Source organism: Achroia grisella, unplaced genomic scaffold, assembly GCF_030625045.1.
Source record: "Achroia grisella isolate CSIRO2021 unplaced genomic scaffold, CSIRO_AGI_Agris_v1 utg642, whole genome shotgun sequence".
Lineage (NCBI taxonomy): Eukaryota > Metazoa > Arthropoda > Insecta > Lepidoptera > Pyralidae > Achroia > Achroia grisella.
The window spans coordinates 4,304,546-4,330,080 of NW_026712979.1; the positions used below are offsets into that span (position 1 = coordinate 4,304,546).

General features: G+C 30.1%; 1 protein-coding gene across 2 annotated transcripts in view; it reads left to right on the forward strand.

The window, feature by feature from the left end:
• The first annotated feature begins 4,099 nt into the window (after positions 1-4,099).
• The window catches only part of LOC131849409 (ATP-binding cassette subfamily G member 4-like), a 59,659-nt gene continuing 38,223 nt past the window's right edge, over positions 4,100-25,535 (forward strand). For both annotated transcript variants that reach the window (XM_059199478.1, XM_059199479.1), the window contains exon 1: positions 4,100-4,589. In XM_059199478.1, the coding sequence (XP_059055461.1) occupies positions 4,355-4,589 (235 nt within the window). In that variant the 5' untranslated portion in view covers positions 4,100-4,354. The remainder of the gene's footprint in view (positions 4,590-25,535) is intronic.

Here is a 25,535-nt window from a genome sequence, read left to right on the forward strand (position 1 = left end):
TATATACCAACTGTAACAATATCTCTCGCGGTAATAAGATATAGGCCTTCTGTAACTACGCTGTCTAGTTGGTTTGATTTCGATTTGTTTCGAGTTTTATTTTTCATCTTAGTATAATCTAGTGCATTGATAAGAAAACATCAATTTTATCATCCCGAGAAACTCGTATGCTAAAATAATGATGCCAATACTATTCTCTGATAGATCCCCCATCCAATTCAAACGGGGATCGAAATTAGGCCGGCCTGAGCTGAGGTTCGAGCCCCTTGCTGTGCCATAGACTAAAGTGGCCTTCCGCGGAGTTGACCAACGCATGGACCAACATCATGAGTAGTCCGAAAAAAAACTCCAGTCGAACGAAATCTTAACGTCTAATATTGTTTATTTGTATTTGACGTACAAAATTGTAAATACGTATAAAGTTGTAAGATTAACCTTGAATCTCAATTTCCCGTATTAAGACAACATGCAACTACATATTTACATTCTAATGAGCAGCGGATAATCTTAATCAAATAAAAAACTAATACGACCCTTTTATTATCAATTAACACACCTAATGTGTTTACATATTTATTTCCTTGTTGATACTGCACCAAACAAAATATTTTTGTTTACCACAAATATATTATCATAGTCATCTAGTCCCAAGCTAAGCAGAGCTTGTGTTATGTATACTAGACAACTAATATAAATACATGGGTGGATTTTTTTAAATAAATACATATTATACATAGAAAACACCCAGACCGATACAAACAAACATACTCATGAATACAAATTTTTGTATCGTGCGAGGTATCGAACCCGCGACTATCGGATAGTAAAGCGGTATACTAAACCACTAGACCACCGAGGCTGTCGAATTGTACGTAAATATTAAATTAATAGAATTTATTTAAATATATTAAATAAATTGGAAATGACTAACTATGTTATAAAACCTGATATTAAAATAGATAAAGAAAACGATGATAAGCATTGACTTTTATAATAAAAATATAGTTTTCTAATTAAATAATAATCGAGATTAACAATCTGCTTGGCTACCTCTATATTTCTTATTTCTATTGCCAAGCAGTTTCCTTTGTAAGCGGTTGTTCGATTAACTGATACAATATAGCAGTGAATTTATACTGGCACTGGCACATAAACCTTCGAAATAGCAACACATGATATCGTGTTGTCCATTGAGCTGTCCATATATCTATCCCGAAACCGAATCCGGAATTGCAACGAAGTGAAGGATATTTGGACTTAACATCTGTTGGGCTGTTACATTTGCCATTCTAATGTCTTAATTTAAATACATATATTATAGTTATGATTATAATAATAGATTATTAAATATCAAAATAGTGTACAAAAATATTGCCGGAATGAGTCACAGTTTCCCCTTTTTTACAAGATTTTTCATTCCAGCTACGCTTCTATTGGTCATAGCGTCACATTATGTATTCATTATGTGTTCCTCGACAAACGAGCTATCTAACACTAAAAGATTTTGCAAAATCGGATCACTAGTAGGTACTTACAGTAGATTACATCGGATGTCCGAAATTTAAAAAATTACCTTTTTATAATATTGGTAATTATTATAGATATCCATCCAGGCTCTTTCTTCAAATAGAAAAATATATATTCCTAGACTGAATAGCGGTATTATATCATAGAACTGTTTTTTATTGATATATGATTTTGTAAAGTAACAAGTTTTATGTATGAATCTTTGTACACATATCTGAATAAATAAAACAATAGATATTTATTGGTACCGGGGAAAACCTAAATTGATTAGATATATGCTGTCGTTTAACTCTATAGAAGAGCAAAAGGTGTCCGATTTGTATATGTAATATGTATGTGTGTATGCATGAGATTAATAATGAAAGTGAGTGAACAAAAGCTGTGTATAAAAATAGAAACCAATGAACACTGTTATCTCTGCATACTTTGAAAGGATTCAATAACTTTAGGGACAGTATATTCTAGTATATCGTGGCGTTTACCTTTGGCATATTCGGTATAGCGATTTAATATGCCGACTTATAATCAAAAGATAGGGAGTTCAAATTTGACCGAGACAAAAACTACATTATGTGTTCATAGATTATAATATGAACACAACCTTTTTTTTTTATTATTTCATATATAAATATAATATCACAATAACCGTTAAAGAAAATCTGCGATACACTCGCCTTCACCCGATGTAATGAGTTGAAAATTCGTGACTTATGCGTTGGTTATATCAATATATGACAATATATGCACCTAGATACATTATTATGGTACTTATCACCTTATTGATATTGATATATAATAATTTCCGTACACTAGCTTTGCGTTAATAAATGTTGATTATCATACAGCAATCAGTTTATACACGTGAACAAGTCTTTTGACCCTTATCGATCAGCATATATCTTTCACATATGAATAAATATTCAAACACGCCATAATCAACACTGATAGGATACGCTGTAATAGAAACGATAAATAGATAAGTTGCGATTAATATATTTTATAGATGAATAATGCAAAATTTGTGATCAAAGGAAACTTGCTCATTTCATGTATCACTATATATTTAGGTCTACAATTAATAACTATCATCAGCCCGAAAGACGTCAACTGCTGAACAAAGTGTCCCCTACAATTAGTAATAATTATTATTTATTAATTTAACTGCAAAAGATTTCTTAGTTTCACTAAAGTAGATCTACGTGAGTTTCAGCTATTTCAGCCAACAAGCAGGTTGCTTTGTAAGCTATGGGTCGGTTTAAAAGTAAGAAAAGACATTGAAATTACAGCGTATAAGATGCAAAACATGTTAGGCGTCAGAATTGTAAGATATTAGTATCATGATCATTACTGGCGCCACTTACAGTTAGGTGGGTCCGTCAGATTGTTTTCCATTCGAATTATAAATTAGGTATTAAAAAGGCATTTTTAACAAGGTGCCTTTTTAATCGTGGTTCTTGGGACTTGGTTGTTAATCGCAGATCTATTGTAAATTATAGGTATTTACGTTTTCAGCCCACGTACATATTATTGCTCGTTCTTTTATAAATACTTGTTTATAATTAACATTGAAATATGAGTATAATCTGTCATCAAGGTATTAAGAACTCACTAAGGTCTAATAACATAACACTCAGCATAGGTATTCAACTATTTTTAGCGTACATATTTACTATACATTAAATGGTATAGGGGTTTTCTTACCTCCCCTGATGGAAAGTACTAGCAAGATTTTAAATGCACCGTGCTTACCTGGAAGACGCGTATTCAATGTAGGCTTCAAGAGTCCGAGGATCTATTTTTTTGGAAATACGGAAGCAGAGAGATTTATACATTCCGTGGCAATTCCCATGAAGCGATCTGGTTTTTAAGAATATTAATGTAATTATTATTAATTAATGACATTTGTACACATACATTTTAATGGTAATAGAATTAAAAACAAGCCTTCTAACATATTATTTCGGGACTATACATTGTTATCAATTTGGTAAAAACATTTTATATGAATGCAGTAGTTGCGTAGGTACTACAATATATTATGCAAGCTATCAACTAATCGTGTAACTGCAACTTGTTCCGCAAGTTAACTCGTTAGTAGGTTTGATACAATTTACTTCTATAAACTAAACTGGTGATATATGAGAATTCTCATTTTTCAACTATTTTTAATTATTATTCCAATAATTGCTGTATTTCCAAATTCCCGAGAATTTTGTGCATTTTATGTGATGTTATAACCATAGAAAAAATATTTTACTATATGAAATACAAGCAAAGTGAAGGAAAACATAGTTGGATACCTAAATATAATAATAGGAAGTTTCAAGAAAATTGCTTTTACAAAAAATGTAGCCACGTTAATATACTTTTCTAGTATCGAACACCAATGTCACAATAGTTTAGTGATGTGATAGGTTTAGGTTAAATAATATCATTAACAATTTAATTAGGTCTATACATTAAATGACTAATTACGAATTTATTTATAGATCAACGCTTTAACATTGCCTTTTATCATAATATGAATGGCTTTACTAGTTTCATTGCGCCTTTGATTCCAACTGCACGCTTGCGCGGCTTTGCGGAACTCACGTACAGTGCAACCGACTCTTGATTAAACAAAAACATCGCTAAACACAACAAATTTATTTCATACAAACAATTTAAATTTGGAACAATAATTAAATTTGTGAATTTGTGCCTATTTATTTTTTCTGTTGAAATTAAAATATTGTAAAAGGGATACTTTAATTTTACTAAGTAGGTTACATTACCAAAAAAATTACAATCTACATTTTGTGATATGATAAAAATAGAATAATTGGAAATGTCGACCGTTCCTTTGGTACGTCGCGCGATCGCTGGTGCTACCCTTGCGCACGCTTCTGCCCCTCCAACTGATCAGAATAATCCCCTAGTGGTCAACCAACAGGAGAATCAATGGACACCTGCTGCTTTGGAACGAGCCGGCTCAACCCTTAAGGCTCTGAACCGTATGGCTAAACGTCCACCTGTTCACATATTATTCGAAGATGTTGGATGCACTGTGAGCTCGCATAAAGGTATGTTTTTACTATAAATAAAATTCCTCTTATTTGTTAATTAATTAAACCTTTATAATCTGGAAGAAACTCCTTGAACAAAAAGGTCACATTTTTATGTCTTATTACTCTGTTAATTTACATATATATGTCTGTTACTTATAATATATATGTGAAATAATAGATTTAATAAATAAAAAAGTTCTTCCAACTTAAATCGTATTTAAAATCTGGTATGTAATATGTATGAAGAGTAGAGGATAAAGTAGTAATAAAGAACATTAATTATATTCAAAAATCCCCGGAAACGGCCGTTTCCGGTAAGTGCTCTGTTAGTGAAATCAGGTCATTAAGTCCTTGTTCTTTCACTATAACTATACTATATGAAATTATGCAATATGGTGCTATTTGTTTACCACAGGCTCCCCAACTTATGTTTACTTATTTCTAGATTTGGCCAAGTTTTAAGAAATCGATTATTACCTAGACTAGAGACCTAATAAAAAGGATGCATTAAATATTTTTTTTGTTATAAATTTATGTACATTATCAAACTCTTGTCCTTGAATAATTCCAACGAGTAAATTCTACTAAGAATATTATTTTTAACATCAAGCAGATATTCCAGCTGTGACGGATTGAAAGAAAATTATGTGACAGTAAATTTAAATAGGATTCGGAGGCATGGCACCGTACTCCTGAGGGATGGTAATGCCTTATGTCCACGGGCATTACAGAATGTGTACATTTGTGCATTCTATCAGTTGCATCGTCAGCCACCTTACCATTCTAGTTACATAAAAAAACATAAAAAAAAAATCACAAATGTAAGGTGTAATATCAACGATTACACTGATTTCATGGTTCAGACCTAGACAGGTAAACAGACAAACTGACATATTCATTAAATCGACAATACAAATATAAATACGCCGGCTATACTATAATTAACGTCAAGAGATCAGATAATCCGAAATACGGAAGTTTCTAAAAAAATGTACTTTAAAATTGTTTATTTTAAACTCTATACTCAAACTACCTTATAATTAATAAATATTATTTAGTAGTCAAAGAGCTATAATAATATTATCATCAAAAAACGTAAAAAAGTAATTAAAACTCAGTTATAATTCCAATGAGTATGTACTAATATAACAATATTTTTTACATAGCTTAACAGTTGCTGATAGAGTTTTATTTTACTTAGTTTATTAAGGGACTAGAATGGCATACGAGCTTAGTTTTGTATTATGCCATTTTGAGGACGAAGATATCATGCCTCGTGTCCTGTAATTTCACTGTCTTATCTCGAACCCGCAACCTAAAAACAGATTACAAAGCAAGCTGCTTGGCGTCTGATATTGAAGAGATTCTCAGCAGATTTTTTACAAATTCTACCTCTATAAAAGATTAATTTAGGTTCATACAAAACCCTACTACTATATGTTTGATAATATATAGTTTTATTGTCTATATTCTCATACATATCCTTAAACAATTATTTCTAAACGCTTCTAAAGAAATTAAAAAAAATATTACTACTACTTGTAGTAATATTTTTTTTAATCAGTTTACTACTAAACATTTTAATGTATACAACTTAACAGCATTATTTCCTAAGCAGGTTTTTTAATATTGTGACGTCATCAATGAAACATGTTGATGGCCATCATTACAATCAAATTAAGCGGCACATCACTAATCGCTTACTAGATGACCCTGATTAACACTCGACATTGACCCGTGTCTGTATATTCGTAGTAGCTATAATTGTATAACAAAAAATCTACTGGTTCCATATTACGTATTTTCTAATTATTTAAATGAAAATTAGTTTTCAGAAAAAAAAGATATCCCTGGTATTCATATAAATATGTATGTAAACAAAAAAAACAATTAAATAAGTTTATAGTTAACCTTGCCCTATTTTTTTCTAACTAGGAATTTAATATTTTTATTTTATAGATAAACAGTATGTCATATACATACAAACAATGATATATTTCGAATATTGACTTCATTCATTCTAGTCTGTAGTACTTACGTATAGCTAGATTTATTAGATGTTTAATGTTGATTATGCATAATTTATTTGAAATATGTACGTGTATATCGTGTTTTACTCTTCCTATAATTAATTGGAATAATAAAATGATTTATAACTTAATTGACTAGGTTATTATAATACCTTGATGCATCTTCAATTGTTTTATACCACAATGGTAGAATACATGCCATCTGATTGTAGAATACTACTACTAATGGTAGAATACGCCCAATATATTACTTAGTCTCATACTTCAGTACCCTCAAGGGTACTGAAATTAATAAAGTACCTTAATATATACCTAAGTAAACAAGACAGCAAACTACTTCTTCCATTATCTGGCAAGAAGGGCGAAAACCTTTCTTCTCAGATGTAACTATTTTTATACCTAAGGAAACCAAAAATGACAAGAATGATTTTCAATGTAACTGTTTTTTTTATCTTCAGTAATTCGAGTAATGTATACAAGTGACAAATAAGAATATCGATAATGAATCGACTATTCTGAAATAAAAATCAGTACCTAGAATATTTAAAACTTTACTGAATAAAATAACAGAATATTACAAACGTTATGAATCTGTATACTATATAAATATACAGATTCATGCGTATATTTTCGATCAATAGAAAATTAAAAGCAAAATATATATTTACACAAATGCTCCATAACCATAATTAACTATAGTAATAATATATAGTAGTCATTACTTTATTATTTATGCAATGGTAATTTACTGAATATATGTTATATGTTCATAAAAATTTAATTACACAAAATCCGTCCAGTAACACCAATCTCACTAATAAAATATTATTGTACAAGAAACTTGTAGGACAACAGTAGTACGTGACCCTATTGGAAGCGAGAACTTTTGACTTTTAGTAGGCAAGTACTTCACATATAACTAATGAATAAAGTTCAACAGGGAACCTTCACGTATTGTTTGAGTTTCACTTTCTAAGCGTTGCGGTTACTGTAACACGTCTCACGTTATTAATGTACCTACGGCTGAACTGGGTTTTCAATGAAAATAAACATTAGAGGACCATGGAAGTCGACCCATGCAGTGCGGACTAAATTACCCGCATGTTTATGTCTGTGAAACAATTTGTTAATGCGTATACAGAAAAATCTCAGAGAACCGTAAATAACCGAAAAAAAACCGTAATGAGTTATATCGCCAGTATTGGTATCCAGTAATTTTATTCCAATTTCTTCATAATTCATGTCATGCCTTTATTTCAGATATATGCATAAGATAGAAGAAATACTAAATTGAATCAATGAGCAGGTCTGGGCGAACATAGAAGTCAAGGGTCATTAATTGACACTGGCTAGCTATAATTAATAGTAATTATATAATAATCCAAAATATTCAATTGAAAATTAATTTAAAAAAAAGAGCAATAGTCGAATTTTTACCTCGATTATAGTTGTATGACATCCATGATCCAGTACATTGACAATGACCCGATGATACAACCTGCATTAATTAAAATTAATAAATTATAAAAAAATCGATTGTAAATTGCCCGTACAGTACATGTTTTTTAATCACAAGGTGCCAAATAAATAAGTATAAGTGCTCCCTCCGTAATTCATGCGGAATTTTTGCACATACATTCAGGGATGTATGTAGTTATGAATTGTCGGTATGTCGCTTTGTTAAAAACTTTTGACTGTAATTTTACGAGACAAAATTCGATCCGACAATATAATTTAAGATTGTAATGAATTTTAAACAGTTTCTTTTGTACAATACCAAATTGGTGTACAAAATACAAAATGTAATTTTATTTTAAAGAACTACAGAGAATACAACCTAAAGAAAAATATTATTAACCCTTAACAAATAATCAAGTAATATATGAGTATTTTTTTAATAAAAATAAGATATGTAAATATATTTTTGTATGACATACTTGATCGATTTTTCGTATAGACGTTAAATTTACGTTACACATATGTACTTCTAGGATATTTAATAGAAAGTATTTTAATCCGTATTTTTCATGCATAAACAATAAGCATGAAAATTTACTTCAAATTATCTTTTAATTTATCAATAATTTAATACTCAAAAATGGTATTTTGCCTCCCCAGATAATGTGTATGTGGCTAGATTACTTTCTACTCCTTCTAATTTCACAAATATATTTTACTATAGCTACCCAGTATACTGTTCGAATGTGTTTCAAACATGAAAACATCCCAAACAATAAAATATCATCATACCGAAAGAAGAAGTACTATAGAAAAGTAACAATACTAAAACCTGATATTTCTACAATTAATTCAAAACACAGGTGCACGCAGAATTGCGGGCGCCCGCATTCGCATTCTGAATTGACGCGGCCCGGACCGGCTCCGGCACGTAATTCATCGTAAATCTATTGTAAATCACCGGTCCGGTAAACCGACATAACGCTTTGTCTAGATTTTCGTCCATTATCGCAAACCTTTCGTATTGATTTCCATACTATTACTTGTACATTCAAATGTTTTAAGTTTTATTAACCATTGGCAAATAGAAAATATTTTCGATTTCACATTTGTTTTTTTAAACTGGCAGAGAGATAACATATGAACCTATTTTAAAACTTTGAGACATATTGGATTAGTATATACCATTAAGGCGTGTAAAGTTATTTGTATGTTTTATTAGTAATTTTTGTTTATTGATTTTGTAAAATTATAGAAGAATATGTGCTTTTACTTTTTTATACAAATAAATGACAGTAATCCATAAAATACGAGTATATACCTAATACAAACATATACAACATATTTTTTCAGACTTACTGACTCTTAAATTTTCCAATTCTGTAACATATTCAAGTATACTGCACCCAATCCATTTGTAAGAACTCCTATTAATATTATAAATGTGACAGTTTTTGAACGGGTAAACAAATTCCACTGAAGTTTGGTTCATGCAATAGATAACACTCAGAAGTCTTTTGAACGAAATTCACGTAAGCATCGTCACAGAAAATAGCAAGTATTAAATATTCAAAGGAAATAATTATACGTAACCAACTTTTAGGAGAGAATGCGAAATGTAGCTATCATTATAATAAAACCTGGTGCACATCGAAATACGGATGCTTGCATTCACAGCGTCCATCCGTGCGGACGTTTTCCGGCGTTTACGTGATTCGGTCTATTGTGATACATTGCGCGCCCACATCGGTTTGTTTCTTTGTACAAATTCCTTACTAAATATTTTGCAAATGAATAAATGAACAAATTTGATCAAAACTCTCCACCCTGGTCATAGAACGAAAAACATGATACATTTACTCGTGACTTTAATTTAAGCTGCATAAGTTTTCCGATATTTTCCAACATCAATTTAAAATATTCATTATCTTTCTAGTACCTTATTGTTAGTCTTGTCATTATAATAATTCGAACATTGAATTCTTTATTTAATACTTTCTGTAGTTTAAGATTTTTAAAATCAATCAAGCTTTTTTTATTACCAAAAAATACACGATTTATCATTCAATCGGTAGCTCTAATATGTTTGGTAGAGTTCGATCGTTCTTTAATTTCAGCACGTCTAACCAAACTAACCTTCTCACGTGCCAATTTACCAAAACTCGAAAGATCGGCCCGATGCAACGGATGTCAAGACGTATTGTAATACATTACTAAAATAGTACATTGCTATTGTATTTTGACATGTAAATTTAATCTGACTATTAAATTAAAAATGTAAACAGGTCCCGACAAAAAATGCATCTTCGTCAACTAGTATAGAGTTGATAAATTTCAAACGGCTGAACGGATCTTCATAAGTAGTCAAGCATGTTGTTATTATTAGTGTTTACACAAATCAATCGCAACAAAATCTTTTTAAACCATTTCGAAACTATAATGCAAGGGACGGATACAGAGATGTTAATCTCTAGAATGCTTATATTTTTTCGTTGGTGGTTAAAAAATACTCGTTCAGTTGCTAAATTCCAAAGCACCGCCTACGGCTGCCATCATAGCCTAGTACATATAGTAAAGCAGATGTTTCTGGACTGTAAAAGCAACGTCCATTAACCAAAACTGTACCAAAAAATCGTCCTAAATGCTGACTTGAATAATTTGCTTAAATTTGAAAGAATTAACTCGTGAGATTGAGAGAGAATTTAAAGTAATTAGAAATTTCAAATGTTTCGAAAAAATAATCTCACAATGTCTCAGTTAATAATAAATTTTGATATAATGGTTTTAAAGATGATATGAGTCGCATGCAAATTATAATACAATCCCATACAAATGTCATTTAAATGAAATATTACATGAGAACAACAATGAAAAATCGGTAACGCTAGCAGCAATGCACCTCGTTATATATGGAAAAATTAATAAAACCCAAACTGCAACTCGCCGCCGGATGCTCCAAACGTAACTTAACAGACGCAGATATAAAACGTAGGTACATACTAGAATAGACTACAGGTAAAAATCAGATTCAATCATTATATTTTTTTAAATTTTATAACTCTTTTATAACTATAGTGGGTTTCGATGATTTTTCAATTTCAAGTGGTTAAGCATTTTTATTAGATCGTCATCACACATCTAAAACAGTTGCATGTATGCATATGTAATGTAAGTTAATTTAAATTGTAAACTCTTAACATAATAATATGAAGAAACTAACAAATAAGAGAGAAAATAACTAAATGATGTTAGAAATAGCCAATGTTTGCATTATATGTCTATAATTTATTTGGCCTTTGATAGGACCTAAAAATAAACCCGCAAGAAACTTATAAATTTCAGATTAAGCTCAATATAAGAATTTAAAATTTTATACAAAGTAAAATCCAAAATTACATGCTATCCCTATCTAAAACAAGCTAACTTAGTCCCGGCTGAAGTGGGATAGCTATATAATAAGACGACAAGAGAGATCATCCAAAATTATACGTAGTAACTACTTGTATTTCTATAAACACCAATTGGTCTGTGGATATGCTGATTAAGACATTGAAATCCGTCCTTGACCGTGGCGTATCGGTTCGTCGATCTTGACTGTTACGAGAGTGTTGCACAATGACCCCGTCATTGACTGCATCGTAGAAGATCGTACTAAAATAAGGCATAAGGTGTTAATATTTTATGTGACTGCATAAGACATTTATGTATCTAAATAATATCAAGTAACCAATAGGCAGTGTAGATTACATTATTTCGATGGTAGATAAAAAATATATATAATTATTATATCATGTATGACTAAGTTATCCAAATCACAAATAAATTTTGAAAGTTAAATTGTATTTATTAAACCGTAAGATATGCATAAACAGCGAAAATATCCTAATGCTATGCATTTTTTATGATAGGTTTTATATACAAAATCTTCTTTCAGAACGAGTAAGCAGTATTCCTAATTGTTTTGCCCACTAAAATTAGTTTTTTTAGTCTCTTACATTTTATAGTTTTTTTTATTATCTTCTTTGATATGTGTAAGTAACACATTGCCAGAATAATTTATTTCTTGAGGTCTTCCTATTACCTCAGCGTCGATAGTCAATACATGCGGGCTTCCTCCTTACATAAAGAAAAACTTTCAAAGGGTATCTAATGGGGAATACTACCACTTCTTAATCTCTTTGCTGACAGATGATGTTCGAGATCGTGGAAAATGCAAATAAAGTATAGCACATAACAAGTATAGTGTCTTTTTATATATTCCTTCACATAATTCAAATGACTGCATGAATTTAAATTATTGAGACATCATTGGCTGTTGTGGTTTGTTGTTAACTTGTAACAGTTCAAGTACGATAACTTCAATTATAATAATTATGTAATGCACGCCGACCTCGTCACAATAATACTTTATCCTGGATTGCATTAAACTTAAGTATATCGTCATAAAGAAGTGATTGTCATTAAAAGGTAAATTAACATTTACCTTTTAATGACATACCTTCATAGTAAAAGTACTATGAAGGAGATTGACAGAAGAAAATAGTTTGTTTTTCTAAAGTTAACACATAAAGGTACAAGACAGCCTTGACTTACTGACGACGATACAAGAAAAATGAATATAAATTATATAGCTGAATTCCATGTATAATTAAAACATTACAAAATACCTGTATGATTATCGTATACATATTACCATCACCATAATATCTTAAAACAATATTTTTAAATGTGAATGTGATTCTGTCTTCTGATTTTCTTCCGAAAAACTTACATGAACATATTAAGTAGAGCTATACCGCCAACGTCACATACACTGTACACCTGTGCGAAGCCGAGGAGGATCACTAGTGGTGAAATATAATATAAATAAAAATTATAATAAATTACATGCTACATTACAATGTCAAGGTACATTCGTTGACGGAAACAATCAAGGTCAAACAACGCCATCGGACTTTGTATGGCTGTTCACAAATAACACTAAAACATTTTGCTTCCCCGAACAGAAGGCCGAAAAGATTGACTTCAATTAGTTGTTATTAGATTAATCTAAAAAAATTGTTAATGCTGTATACTAAGTAATCGTAAAAATACTCATCTTAGAAGTAGGTAGAGTAAATGTGCACACCGAGGAAATCGCATCGTCGCGGAGAGGACGATAACCATATCAATATAATCTATGGCGATATTCGATCAAATCGTTATCGATATCGCTTCAATCGTTTCGGCATTCTGAGCTTTTGTATTCGATATTTTATCGATATCGGATGCATCGGCTTCAACTGACATGTTTTTGTGTTTTGATTTGAATCAAACCACATTTTAACGAACTATCTTTATGTTGTACATATCACCGTATAGTTGTATAGAGTTTAAGGCATCTCAAAAATAGTAGTTATTATGTATATTTATGATAAAAGAAAAAAAAATTAAAAAAAATATAGGTATATCATAACTACAAATTATCTCAAAAACATTACGAATATAAATTTCTATTTACTTTATTTTTTTATTATAAGTCTTCTCTAAAAACATGATTTTACAAAACTAATACGGTAAAGGGGAAGATTTGGACTGTTTGTATTTTTATAACGATTAAACTAAAAAATGCTTACCGATTATACAAAGGCTTCTATTTTAAATAGTACTTTATTCTAAAGAGACATCGACTGTAAACTACTTAAAAGTCATGGGTAACTAGGCGATGAGTCGAGAATCCTAGTGATTCTATAAAATTCGGTCTTAATTACATCAAAATATAGGTCTATTTGAATTGTACTGATATCACTTCCAGTTACTGTATCGCCGTGGTAAGGCTCGTATCCATATCGATATGCAATTTGGCAGTTTCGTTATAGTGCAGACGAAAATGCGATATTCCGACGTCGAGAACGTGGAATCGCACGCGTCCTACAGTTATATTCTGAGAACGTGAGGGAAGTTTCTGTTCCTACGATTTTTCACGTTTATTTTCCATATCACTGTACCCCTTTATTCTATGTTGGAACGAAACATTCATTGCATTTCATATTTGTGAGCATTTTGTTTTGGATCAAAAAATAGGTACTTTATAAAGGTAGTTAAGATTAATAGATGGTCTTATCCATCTATTAATCTTAACTACCTCTATCTGCATCTTTCGTTAAGGACATAGACATAAAAAGACCTACAAATTTTAAAAGCTAGATCTTTTTATATGAACTTCAGTTTGTATCGCCTTATATGAGATTCATTTTCAATCGTAATAAATACTAACTAAATACCCATTATCTATTCAAAGAAAAATGTGTTTTTATAGCAGGTTAGTATGCAACGTTGTTTTTATAAAAAAAATGACAATGTTTAATTCAACCTTGCGCAAAAACATTTTCTTCTACCCAGTTTCTGTATGTTATTCATAATAAGACGATTATTATTAAGATAGAAATAAAGATAAAGTTTTATTATGTTTCTTTTGTATGTCAACAAATAACTACTTGCATACACTTGTATAAAGTCTGGTTTTCGTCAAGGTTATTGTTGTTTTATGGATCAAACGAATAAACCATACTGAATAAGAATTTAACAAACCCTAATTGCTTTAGAAGCCATTTTGGCTTATTTTTGTCACATAATATGAACGGTTAATACAAATTTTAATGTAAAATCTTTCTACAAGTCATACATAATTGAGTGAAAAATAATTACTACCAAATATTTGTTCTTTTGGAATATGTACAACAATGCAATAAAACTATTCACTTGATATTCAAAGTTAATCTAAAGCAGCAGAAAGAAGATATAACATGATCATATCTATAACTTATAACTGGTAGAAACCATCTGCATCCGATGCAGAGATCCATTCAGGAGGATTGCGGTAATCAAAAGCAGTTTTGAGTTCCTGGAACAGAGTAGTTTGGTGAGACTAATGACACTCACCTAGACAATGGCCCAATTACGTATCGAAGCTCGGTACGGAAATCTGAATAAATGAAGGATAAATTTATAAGGAATATTTTACATTAAACACTTTACAAAGACAAAGTTTTTTTTAACATTTTTATTACTGTATATATGTATGGTATTTATGGTGTAGGACTGTATTAGCTTACTTAAACAAAGAAACGTTCCTTGGTGATGTAAATGTATATATTCAGCTACTAGAGAAAACTAGTACAAAGGCATTAAAAAATAATCAGCATAAGAAAACAGAACAACAAAATAAAAAATACAGTAATATATAAAAAAACTATTATTATATATGTATATCCTTATTTGTTTTACTCGTGTTTTTGTATCATTTTTCATACAGTTTCTATTATTTAGAGGCTTATAAATGCCGTGCATGCATTGCATGTATAGATAGATATGTATCTATATACATATATATATGGCATACATAAAGATACATATGTATCTTTATATGGTGCTGGGTTCTATGTAATACAAGTGTATAGAGCTACCTATACAATTGACCCTTATGCATAGCTGTCATTACAAGTAACGTATACCTACGTAATATAATTGTGCGTAAGTCTATTTAATAACCTGTTCCATTGATAGCAATTAGTTGTCATTATCACAACCAGTGGTCATCACAGTAATAGTCAATTACGAGTAAAGGCCACACAAACAGTAGGAGAAAATGTATTATGCTAAGTGATGGTTAAGTCATTAATAACTAAAATTAAACAATACGAACACTATGCTCTTCTTTCTTCTTTTATTCTCTTTCTTTTGCCTCTTGCAAAGAAAATAAAAGAATATCATACCTAACATAGCGGATTAGTATCCGCTATGTAAGGTATGATATTCTTTTATTTTTTAGTTAGTACTACTACCTCAAATATATTGAAAACAATAAAAGATTTTGATAAATATAGAATACCTGATATAAATGTTGATATAGATAAGTATTTAAATTAACAAGTAAAGAGGGAAATATAGCATTTTTTTATATTCAGCATGATGTATTACTTGAATATATAACATAATATGCGAATTCAATTATCAACTTTTTTTCAAGTCACCTAGTTCATTACAGTTCTACAGACACTATATATAAATATATATGCACATATATGTGAGTACAAGATGTTAGACAATAAAAAAAAAATAAGAAACACATTTTTTTTTATTGTCTAACATCTTGTACTCACTTTTATTCAAGTACCAGTTGCCTTTCAATATAATATTTTTAGAGATCATTTAGAATTTAAACAAAAGATTATAATCGTCAAAGCGTGACGTTCGTAATGATGATGGTACGTGTTTTGATGATATCGGTAAATTGTATACAAATTACGCAGTAGAAGCAGATTTGACAAAACTATTGTAGTTTTATAACATTTTTTATATAGTCCGTGGTGCAAATATCCACCGAGTTCTGAATATCCTACTACTATTAACTATTAATATACACGCCTGGCCTTTCTTCACCACCTTCTCTGGCATCGGTAGTTTTTTTTACTTATTCCTTATTATTACATAAAAATTTAGTAACGATTATCAAGATATATCCCAACCAATCATTAGTATGAAAAATTAATATCTTGAAGATATATCCTAACTTCATCACAACACGGATATATACCAATTACTTACATAATATTCTGTTATTTCTTTGTTTATATCACTAAGTCAATATAAACATGATTTGAATGCTCATTATGCAACTTTATAAGATTTATAATGACGGCGCTAGTATAGATTAATTCCTTATAGTTATCAGTAACATAATCGTCATTTAATTATAATGTATTTCTGAGAATTGAGTCACACGCACTTCAAAATAGTATCAATTATAAAGTTGTTAGTAAGGAATCCGACTGTGATACAGGAAAATGATATAATTATTTTCAAATTACAAATCACATTTAAATAGGGTCAGTGGATTTCGGTCATTCTACATTTTTCTTAATTTTTTCATACGTAATTGTTAAGTATGGACATTCGAATGCTGTTTTACAATTTATACAATAATACAAAATGCATTATGAGTTTACTACTACCGACTTAATCAATATGTGAAATTCCAGAGTATTCCCTAAATAAAAAAAGTCGAAACTTATGCAACTTATATGCAACTTTTTGCACGGTAAATAATTCGTAGGTATTTATTTAAAAAATGTATTAGAAAGATATTATTAAGGTTTATAGGTTTTTTAAATAATAACATAAAAAGATTACCACTTGAAATTCTAGCTAGTTGTTCTGAACTGAAGTATCTAGTAGCACAGATAACATAATAGTAGTATTTGACGGTATATAGGATAGTGATAAAAAATTAAAACTTGCATAATTAGTCGTAAGAATATTAAGAAATCCTGGTTACTCTGATAGTAATTACCTGTACCTACAATATATTAATTTTATCTCCTAAGATAATTTTAAGTATTATTGACACTACAAAATATTTGATGTCGACTATACGGCAAAATCATAAATTGTAAGTTGAAAACCTGTTAAGGAGTTACAAGACGGCTATAAACAAGAAATATGTGAGAAATTTCATAGTGCAAGACGAACTTTAACTATAAAAAGTGGCACTATGGAGATGGGTCAAACATACACGCGAAGGTTAAAATACCAGTACGTAAGTAGGTACTAGGTAGGAAATCCATACCTTGACCTGGTAAAAAGGTTATACAACAACTATATTAGGTATATAATATAATAAAATCAACACAATATATTTTATGACTTAATTGCAGATATTCTTAAATGAATATTTAAGTACACAACCATCAATTATGAAGGTGTTATATATACCAATTATACAATAATAGTAGTGATATAGTGTCACCATTATGCAGGTTTTCAGTAATAAGTAGCCAGTGTGGTGTTTGGATTAATTATGTCCGATCGTCTATGTTTCCATAAAACAATTGATAAATATTAAATATTAGTCAGAAAGTCCTAATCACAGATATTTTTATTTATTTATTTAATTGAAACTACTAATTTCTCATATTTTAAATACCTTATAGACTAACATACATATGAAAGCATCTCAATAAAATGTTTATAAACATACATTTTAAATAATAGTGTAAATTGTTTCTATGGTCACGGCACTGACGACAGCAATCAGCCATGGTAGTGCTTACATTCCACCCCCTTCGGCCAGTAGTTTTCCTTCATGAATGTAGACATGGCAGGATGTTGGTGGGGACCCTGACCACAAACGCCTTCGTCAGGTTACTCCTGGTCCGTATGTAGTCGACAACATTAGCACTTCATTTCTAATTATTCTACTAACTGTACTATATAAAACAATAGTATTTAATGAACATGATATATTTAAATTCTAAAAATATTTTGCTTGGGACGCAACATCTCTGGAAACTCTAGACTTCAAAATGTATTCGCAACATTTTACATCTCATCTAGATGTGGATTAACTCCAATTTATCTAGAGCAAATGTGGTATCAACCAGGAACGTGTTTAATTAAAATTAGCATAATATTATACGGAACGATACTCTTTTGAATTCACAATGCAACTAGATGCAACTTTCAACTGCAATTCAGGTAACAGTAATAAATACGTTAGTAAAATGTAATTAACTTTTACATTATATACAAATATTATATGATATAACACTAATAATTAGTACGTTTAAGTATATGTGTATGTAATAAACAATAATTATAATTGCTTATGTAATTAAAAAGTTTTTCAGGGAATACCAGACAAAATATTTTACTTAGAGAAAATAAAACTAAACATTTTACAAATTTGGTAAATGCTAATATGGCACTTAAACCCTTTTGATTGGAAACTATCATCAAATGAAGTGTTAAATAGATGATATCATTTAAAATATGTATATGCTATAAGTACTAGAGAACCCCCTCATTTTCAGTCAGCCCATTGAATATCCCGCATTCTATTATATTTCCTAAAACATCGCCAAAAATATACTATCTCTTACGTATACCAGAAGAAAATTGTTCGACATAGCCTTTCCCATTTCTCTATCGTTTCTCCAATAGAAGAGATAAAACTACTCAGAATACATTTCCTATAAATAACAATTCTGAAAACAACTAATTACTACGTTGATTACCTCTCCCTTGTTACACAGAAAATATGTCAGTCTAACTGTTAGTGAGCGGATATGTTATCGCAAAGGGTGAGCATGTGTCTTCGGCAGACACGACCGGTAATGCCCTCCGTATATCTCTCGGATCGCTTCGGCTATTGCACTGAATATATCCAGGAATAAAAGTCTATGGAAATCACTTTCTATGTAACCGACTTTTAAAAATGAGAATTCTTACTTTGATCTTTTTTATGTCATACGATTTCTTCGATAAGTCCATATTGTTTTAGATATTGCTAAAAGTTGAGATGTTTATAAGAAAGTTCAATTTACCTTACATATTGAATTAAAATTCTATAGGAAAATAGTTCGGCGAACGCAATACGATAATACGTGGTATGTTTGTTTGTTTGATTATTTCGCCGAACAATCACTTGGCTTCCAAACTACATATGAGCTGTATTCATTGCCTGATGATGCCTCTTTCAGAGGCGAAACGTGTCGCATTATGGATGTAGATTCAATAACGACCCGAATTTGATCATTAACAGATGCGGTCGTAACGCTTCCAGTAGCAGTGGTCAGTTTTACCGACTGAATACTTGTGGTCTTACAAATTGTAATGGTAGCAGATTAAAAAAAAATGAATGGACTTACTCAAAATAACACCTAATTTGATCAAATATAATATATCAAGTTATTATTTTTTGGAATTAATGTTCAATTCTAAAAACTGTTCCAAGCATGAACTTCATTTAATCATCAAAATATTCCACATTCCGTAATATTTACGATAACTCGGTATAAAACACTTGGTTTAGATGTAGATTACCACCTGGGAGATAAACAGTAGTAGTAACGAGTACTCAAGTATAGGTAAGTAAGTACTGTACGTTCGTATTATAATTTATATTCTTTGCATAACATTGTCGCACATTTCAACTTTTTGTATAGTACCTAATAGAGTTTCGTATACAGTATAGGTATGTATCATGGTTTTACTTATTTCTACCATAAAACAGAAAATTTACATGAAAATATACAAATGTCAAAAATCATCCGAAATAATTATTTTGCATCAAATAATTTTGATCGAAAATATTTATATCTATGTAACGATGGATAGATAGTCGAAATTTTTGAGTAAAACCCGTAAAATAATGTCAACGATTAATGTTATGAATATAGTACTGCCATGTTACTCTATGTCCGAACCATAGATTACCAAATTACTAGAACTATAGTAATATAGTATATTTTAGACACTTAATATCCAATGTAATTCTAAAGATACATGGACACCTATTTTATTAATCTTGGAGATAAATCACTCAGAATAAGGCCTCATGAACAAATCAATAACCTCAATAATGTTGACTGAATTGTTAATGTCTGATAAAAAAGTCAACCACAGTTTTGCCACTCTTATATATTGTATTACAAATAAACAACAATTAAGCATTTTTACGTTAATTGGATCTATTCTTACGTACTTTACACCTACGGCACTTCTTGTTAATTTAGATCTGCTCTGCAAACCGTCACTACGTTTAAAGCATTCATCACACAAAACGGTGCGACGCGATGCGAATAATCTTGTAAACCCATTCGTATTCGTTGAACCGTCAGATTTTTATCGTTGATAAATATTCACCAGTTTTTAAGGGATACGCGTTGGAGATGTTCCTCTACTACATACAATGTCTGTCTCTACATTAAAAAAGAAAGTACATTATACATATAGAGTTATAATATAAGAATAAAGAACCAAAAAGTGTGTGTGTCTGAATATACTCTCTGATGATGAGAACAACAATATCGATGGCAAATCAAGTCATTAGCATAGATCACAATAGGTTTGCCCCATGTCGTGTTTGATTCAAATATTCTCAATGAAGTGTACATATTGTTTATGACTTTCATAATGATCTCTGACTGCACCATCAAACCCAATAGAAATTTTATAAAAATAAAGAGTTAAAGAAATATTTACAGAATTGTAATTAAGATTATGTGTTACTTATTAATTGTAAATCTGTCATTTGTTAAACATATAATGATGAAAAAAAATCTTTGAGGTCAATGTTTTGTTAAAATAACAGTTATATATTATATGCACATTTGTAATTAAAATTAAAAAGAATAATATTGGGACCGACTATAATTAATTTTAACATGACATTATCGTAAAAATGTACGTGTTAAAATTAGAGTTTGCACTAAATAAAACACCACTACTTACACTCTAAACTTTTAAATACAATGACGGTGCACAGAGACTAAAGGTAACATATATTACACTGAACGGGTTTTACTTGGAAAATATTTTCAAAGTTCAGCATCTCGCTTAGACAGTTGCGAAATTGAAAAGATAATGTCGGCTCACCTAACGTTCTTCACCTACTTTCTAAAATAGAAATTTAGATTACAGAGGGTTTTGTGACCTCGAAATCCTTTAATAGGAATATAATACTGGGATCTATCCTGCTTTATTATTCGTATTGTTACACCTCGATCAGATCGTTTAATTACTCCTCTCCATTCCAAGGTTTCCTGGATGAAATTGCTAATTAGGGATAAGGGCGGCCATTGTTACCTCTTTGCCATTTTTATTGAACTATTTTTACATTCAAGTTATATTAGTTAATACAACTACAACTGACACTAGACTTTTCATTTTTTAACTAAGACTTTTTAACTCCGACTAAGGGGAAGGAAAATAAAGGATTTTTGTTTTGAACGGTATGTATGTTTATTTTTTTGTACACATCTGTATTTACGTTAGTTGCTCCTCTTTTTCCTCATTATTTCTAATATCCTTATAATAATTTAGTTCTATCAATAGTACGTAACTCTCTAAATATAAAATTTCTAACATACGTGTATAAGTATATGAAGATTTTATAGTAATTTAGGTTTATTAAGACATTACAAAGTATACTAAATCCCCGTGATTTGATTTTTCAAACTTTACATCTTCTTAGTTTTTCTTAATCGGAAGGATGTTTTATGTTTGTTATTTATTCACTCTTAATAAAATAGGCTTAGGGAAATAGAAATAGATATGCTTAGGATATAAGGATAGGACACTTTTTATAAGAGTTTTTACCGCATTGCAACGCGGTTGCAACTAGTAAGACTTATAGACTGTTATGTAGGAGAGCATTATTTTTTCTTCGCAATTTTCTCTGCGTAAAATAATTCGCAATCTTTTTAATTTAATTTACTTGTATTGGCGTTTTACTATTACAAAAAGTAACAAAAGCAGACAATTATGTACCTACTCGAAACTCATTAGTTTTTTGCTTCGAATAACAATAATAGATGTAAATGAGATGTCTTATTAATATTATAAACGCGAAAGTTTGTGTGTATGGATGGATGTTTGTTACTATTTCACGCTAATATTACTGAACGTATTGTTACGAAACTCTACAGTAATATAGCTTGTACATGAGAATAACAAATAGGCTATAAATTGCATGCGGATGAAACCGCGGGCACAGCTAGTAAATAATATAGAGCCAAAATATTAAGGTATAGTTATGTAATATGTAGGTAGATGGAGATTTGTTATTTCCGGACGTGTTACATTTGAAAGAGTTTCTCTTTCGGTGAACTTGAAAAGATGAATAGTCAACATCCTCCAAATGAGAAAATTTATTTCCTAAGCTAGAATAGATTTTATCCATTACGAAAACGGCATCACAACTAACGCCGCTTTTATTTTCTTGGTATTACTAGGAAAACCTTTAGATATATAAAAGACCATTTTCTACACGCGTAGATACTTTCATAAAGGTTGTTTTCCTGTAAAACAAAAACGTGTCTAAATAAATACCTACAATTTGTGAAATATCAGCGATTTTGTTTATCTGTTTGACATTGGTTAAAAGTAGCGTATATTCTTTTTCGTTTAAATTATGACAATAAACTGCTATAGTACAATTTGTTCTTCTCTCTCTTATTAATTGTTTTCTCAATGAAGATATATTCTTAATATCAATGTATATCTATTGATAATGCCTAGTATTATATCTTATTGTGAGATCTGTTAAAGTCTTAATTATTAATAAGAAAATTGAAATTAGTAGTCATTTTACTAACCACAACGATATATAAAGCTAATGGTACACTCGTGGTAGGTATTGGAATTGCATCAAATATCAGATAATTGGCATTATATAGTTATTTCACGAGATCTCGTTCAGAAATACTTGAATGCTAACGTTTATGCGTGAATACAATGGGAACATAATACGGAAGTCAATGTCAGGAGTAAATAGATCCCGTAATAATGTTATTATGTATGTAAAGCTGTATCAATAAGGATAATACAGAGGTATTAAAGAATTTCAGTTTGAAATAAGAACTAACTGTTACCGCGACATCGTAATCATTGCAGCGATTTTTCTGGACAAGCACTTATTTTTTCAATTAACATAACCTTTCCGTTTTAGAGTAGATAGTTATGAAAGAAACACAATTACGGGGTACAATTCTTAGATTAGTGCGCATAAATGCATGGAATTACAATTTGTAAGAGATTGCTTATAGCGATAGGACCGTTTTATGCAGTGCATTTTTTTTAATACACTGCTTTTTGTTGTGTGATCTAAATAGGTCTCTATCTAGGATCTAATATTATATTATTATAACAGATGAAAATTCAATAATATTTCTTTATTACCTCGGTAACATAAATTACGGATTACATAAAAGTGTTGCTTTTATAAAATATTTCATGTAGAGACACGGCTCGTTTACGTTTTTATTATATGTATGGTAATGTTCCGTTCCCAGAGAGCACAATGGGGCCTCTGCTGTCAGTCCATATCAGTATCATACGTATGCTATACTATAGGTACTACCACAGATAACATAATATTGTACTACTATCTATTTTTAGAAAAACTTTATTGACCGACAGTAAGTTATAATTTATTTTTATGTTACATTTGTGTTTCTAAGTTGTATATGCACTATGAATAACAATAATGTAAAATTCAAAATAAATATTAAATGTAATTGTTTTTCAAAGAAAAGCTATGAACAATTTCTACCCTTGCTCTTAAAGGTGTCATAGCCTGAAGCTGATTAAGTAAGCGACAAAGCGTATGAAACAAATAAATTCATTTTAGCGTTTATAAATTAAGATTAGCATTTCTTAGAGTCTGAATAAAAGAATTAAAGTAATTAAAACGTTACAATTACTCTTAGAAACTATTTTACTATACGAGGCTAATAATATCATAGTATAGTAAAATATAAATACAATATTGCTACATCAGACTTAGAACATATTAACTTATAACCGAATAGTTCATCAATCATCGTATAAAATTTTGAACAGTCCATTTTCTTTGATTGTCCTGCCCCTTTAAATGTATCTATATTAATAATAATATGACTATAAAAATAAAAGTACAAAGAGAACATTTCCTTACGTTTAACAAAAAGCGGCCTTGTCGTGAGAAGAAATAAGATACCAATATTAAATACGTACGTATTCAAATAACTGGACAATACAAAAAGTAACTATATAAATATCTCAACATATGTTCATACAAAAAATAACTTCTTTAGGACATTTAACTTTACCCCTTTCGCATGATGTGTAAATTGAGAGACTGATACAATGAACTGGAAATAGTAATTTGAACAAATACGAGACCAATTATAAGTATTTACTGGCACAACTGTGCGCATTTGGAATGAATTGTTCTTTTAAAACAAGTATCGTCTTATAACTGTGGACTTTGTAACAAAGTTTCTCGTCTTCAATTAATATAAATTATGAATAAACCCGAATGTTGCGCCGCAGCCCCAAACTTCTGTATCAATAAATTGTCCCTTACAAAGCGAGTTGTCTTTTGTAGAATCGTTTACACGCGAATTATTTAATGTCGGCGCGAAATGACGCGCGGATAATTAACATTTACTGTATAAATACGATCGAATTGTCTCTAATTGCTTAGCTTTGTTTTCTAATTTGTATTCAATTATCTAATACAAACAAGTCGCTTTACATCTTTTGTTGTTTTTGTATAGACGCATAATGTTTATTTGCTAATATCGAATTTCTATTTATTATATATCTGTTTATACACTTTAACAAACAGAATGTACCAAATCAATTTCATGATATAATTTTTAATACAAGTATGTAATATTATATTATCTGTGATACAAGTAAAATACAAGTGTATTTTATCGGTATTAAAAATTATTACTTCTTTGTGTCTAAAAAGACTTGCATCAACTGATCTAGTCAACGGTGAATCTAGACAGAGATCGTCTAGATATTACTTATAATCGAAGCACATGACATGACAAGTACCTACTTGCATTTGTAATTAGTGAATAAATAATTTATTTATCTATCTATATGTTATACGAAAAACATTATTTAAACCAAATAATATGACTCTGTTTAACTAACT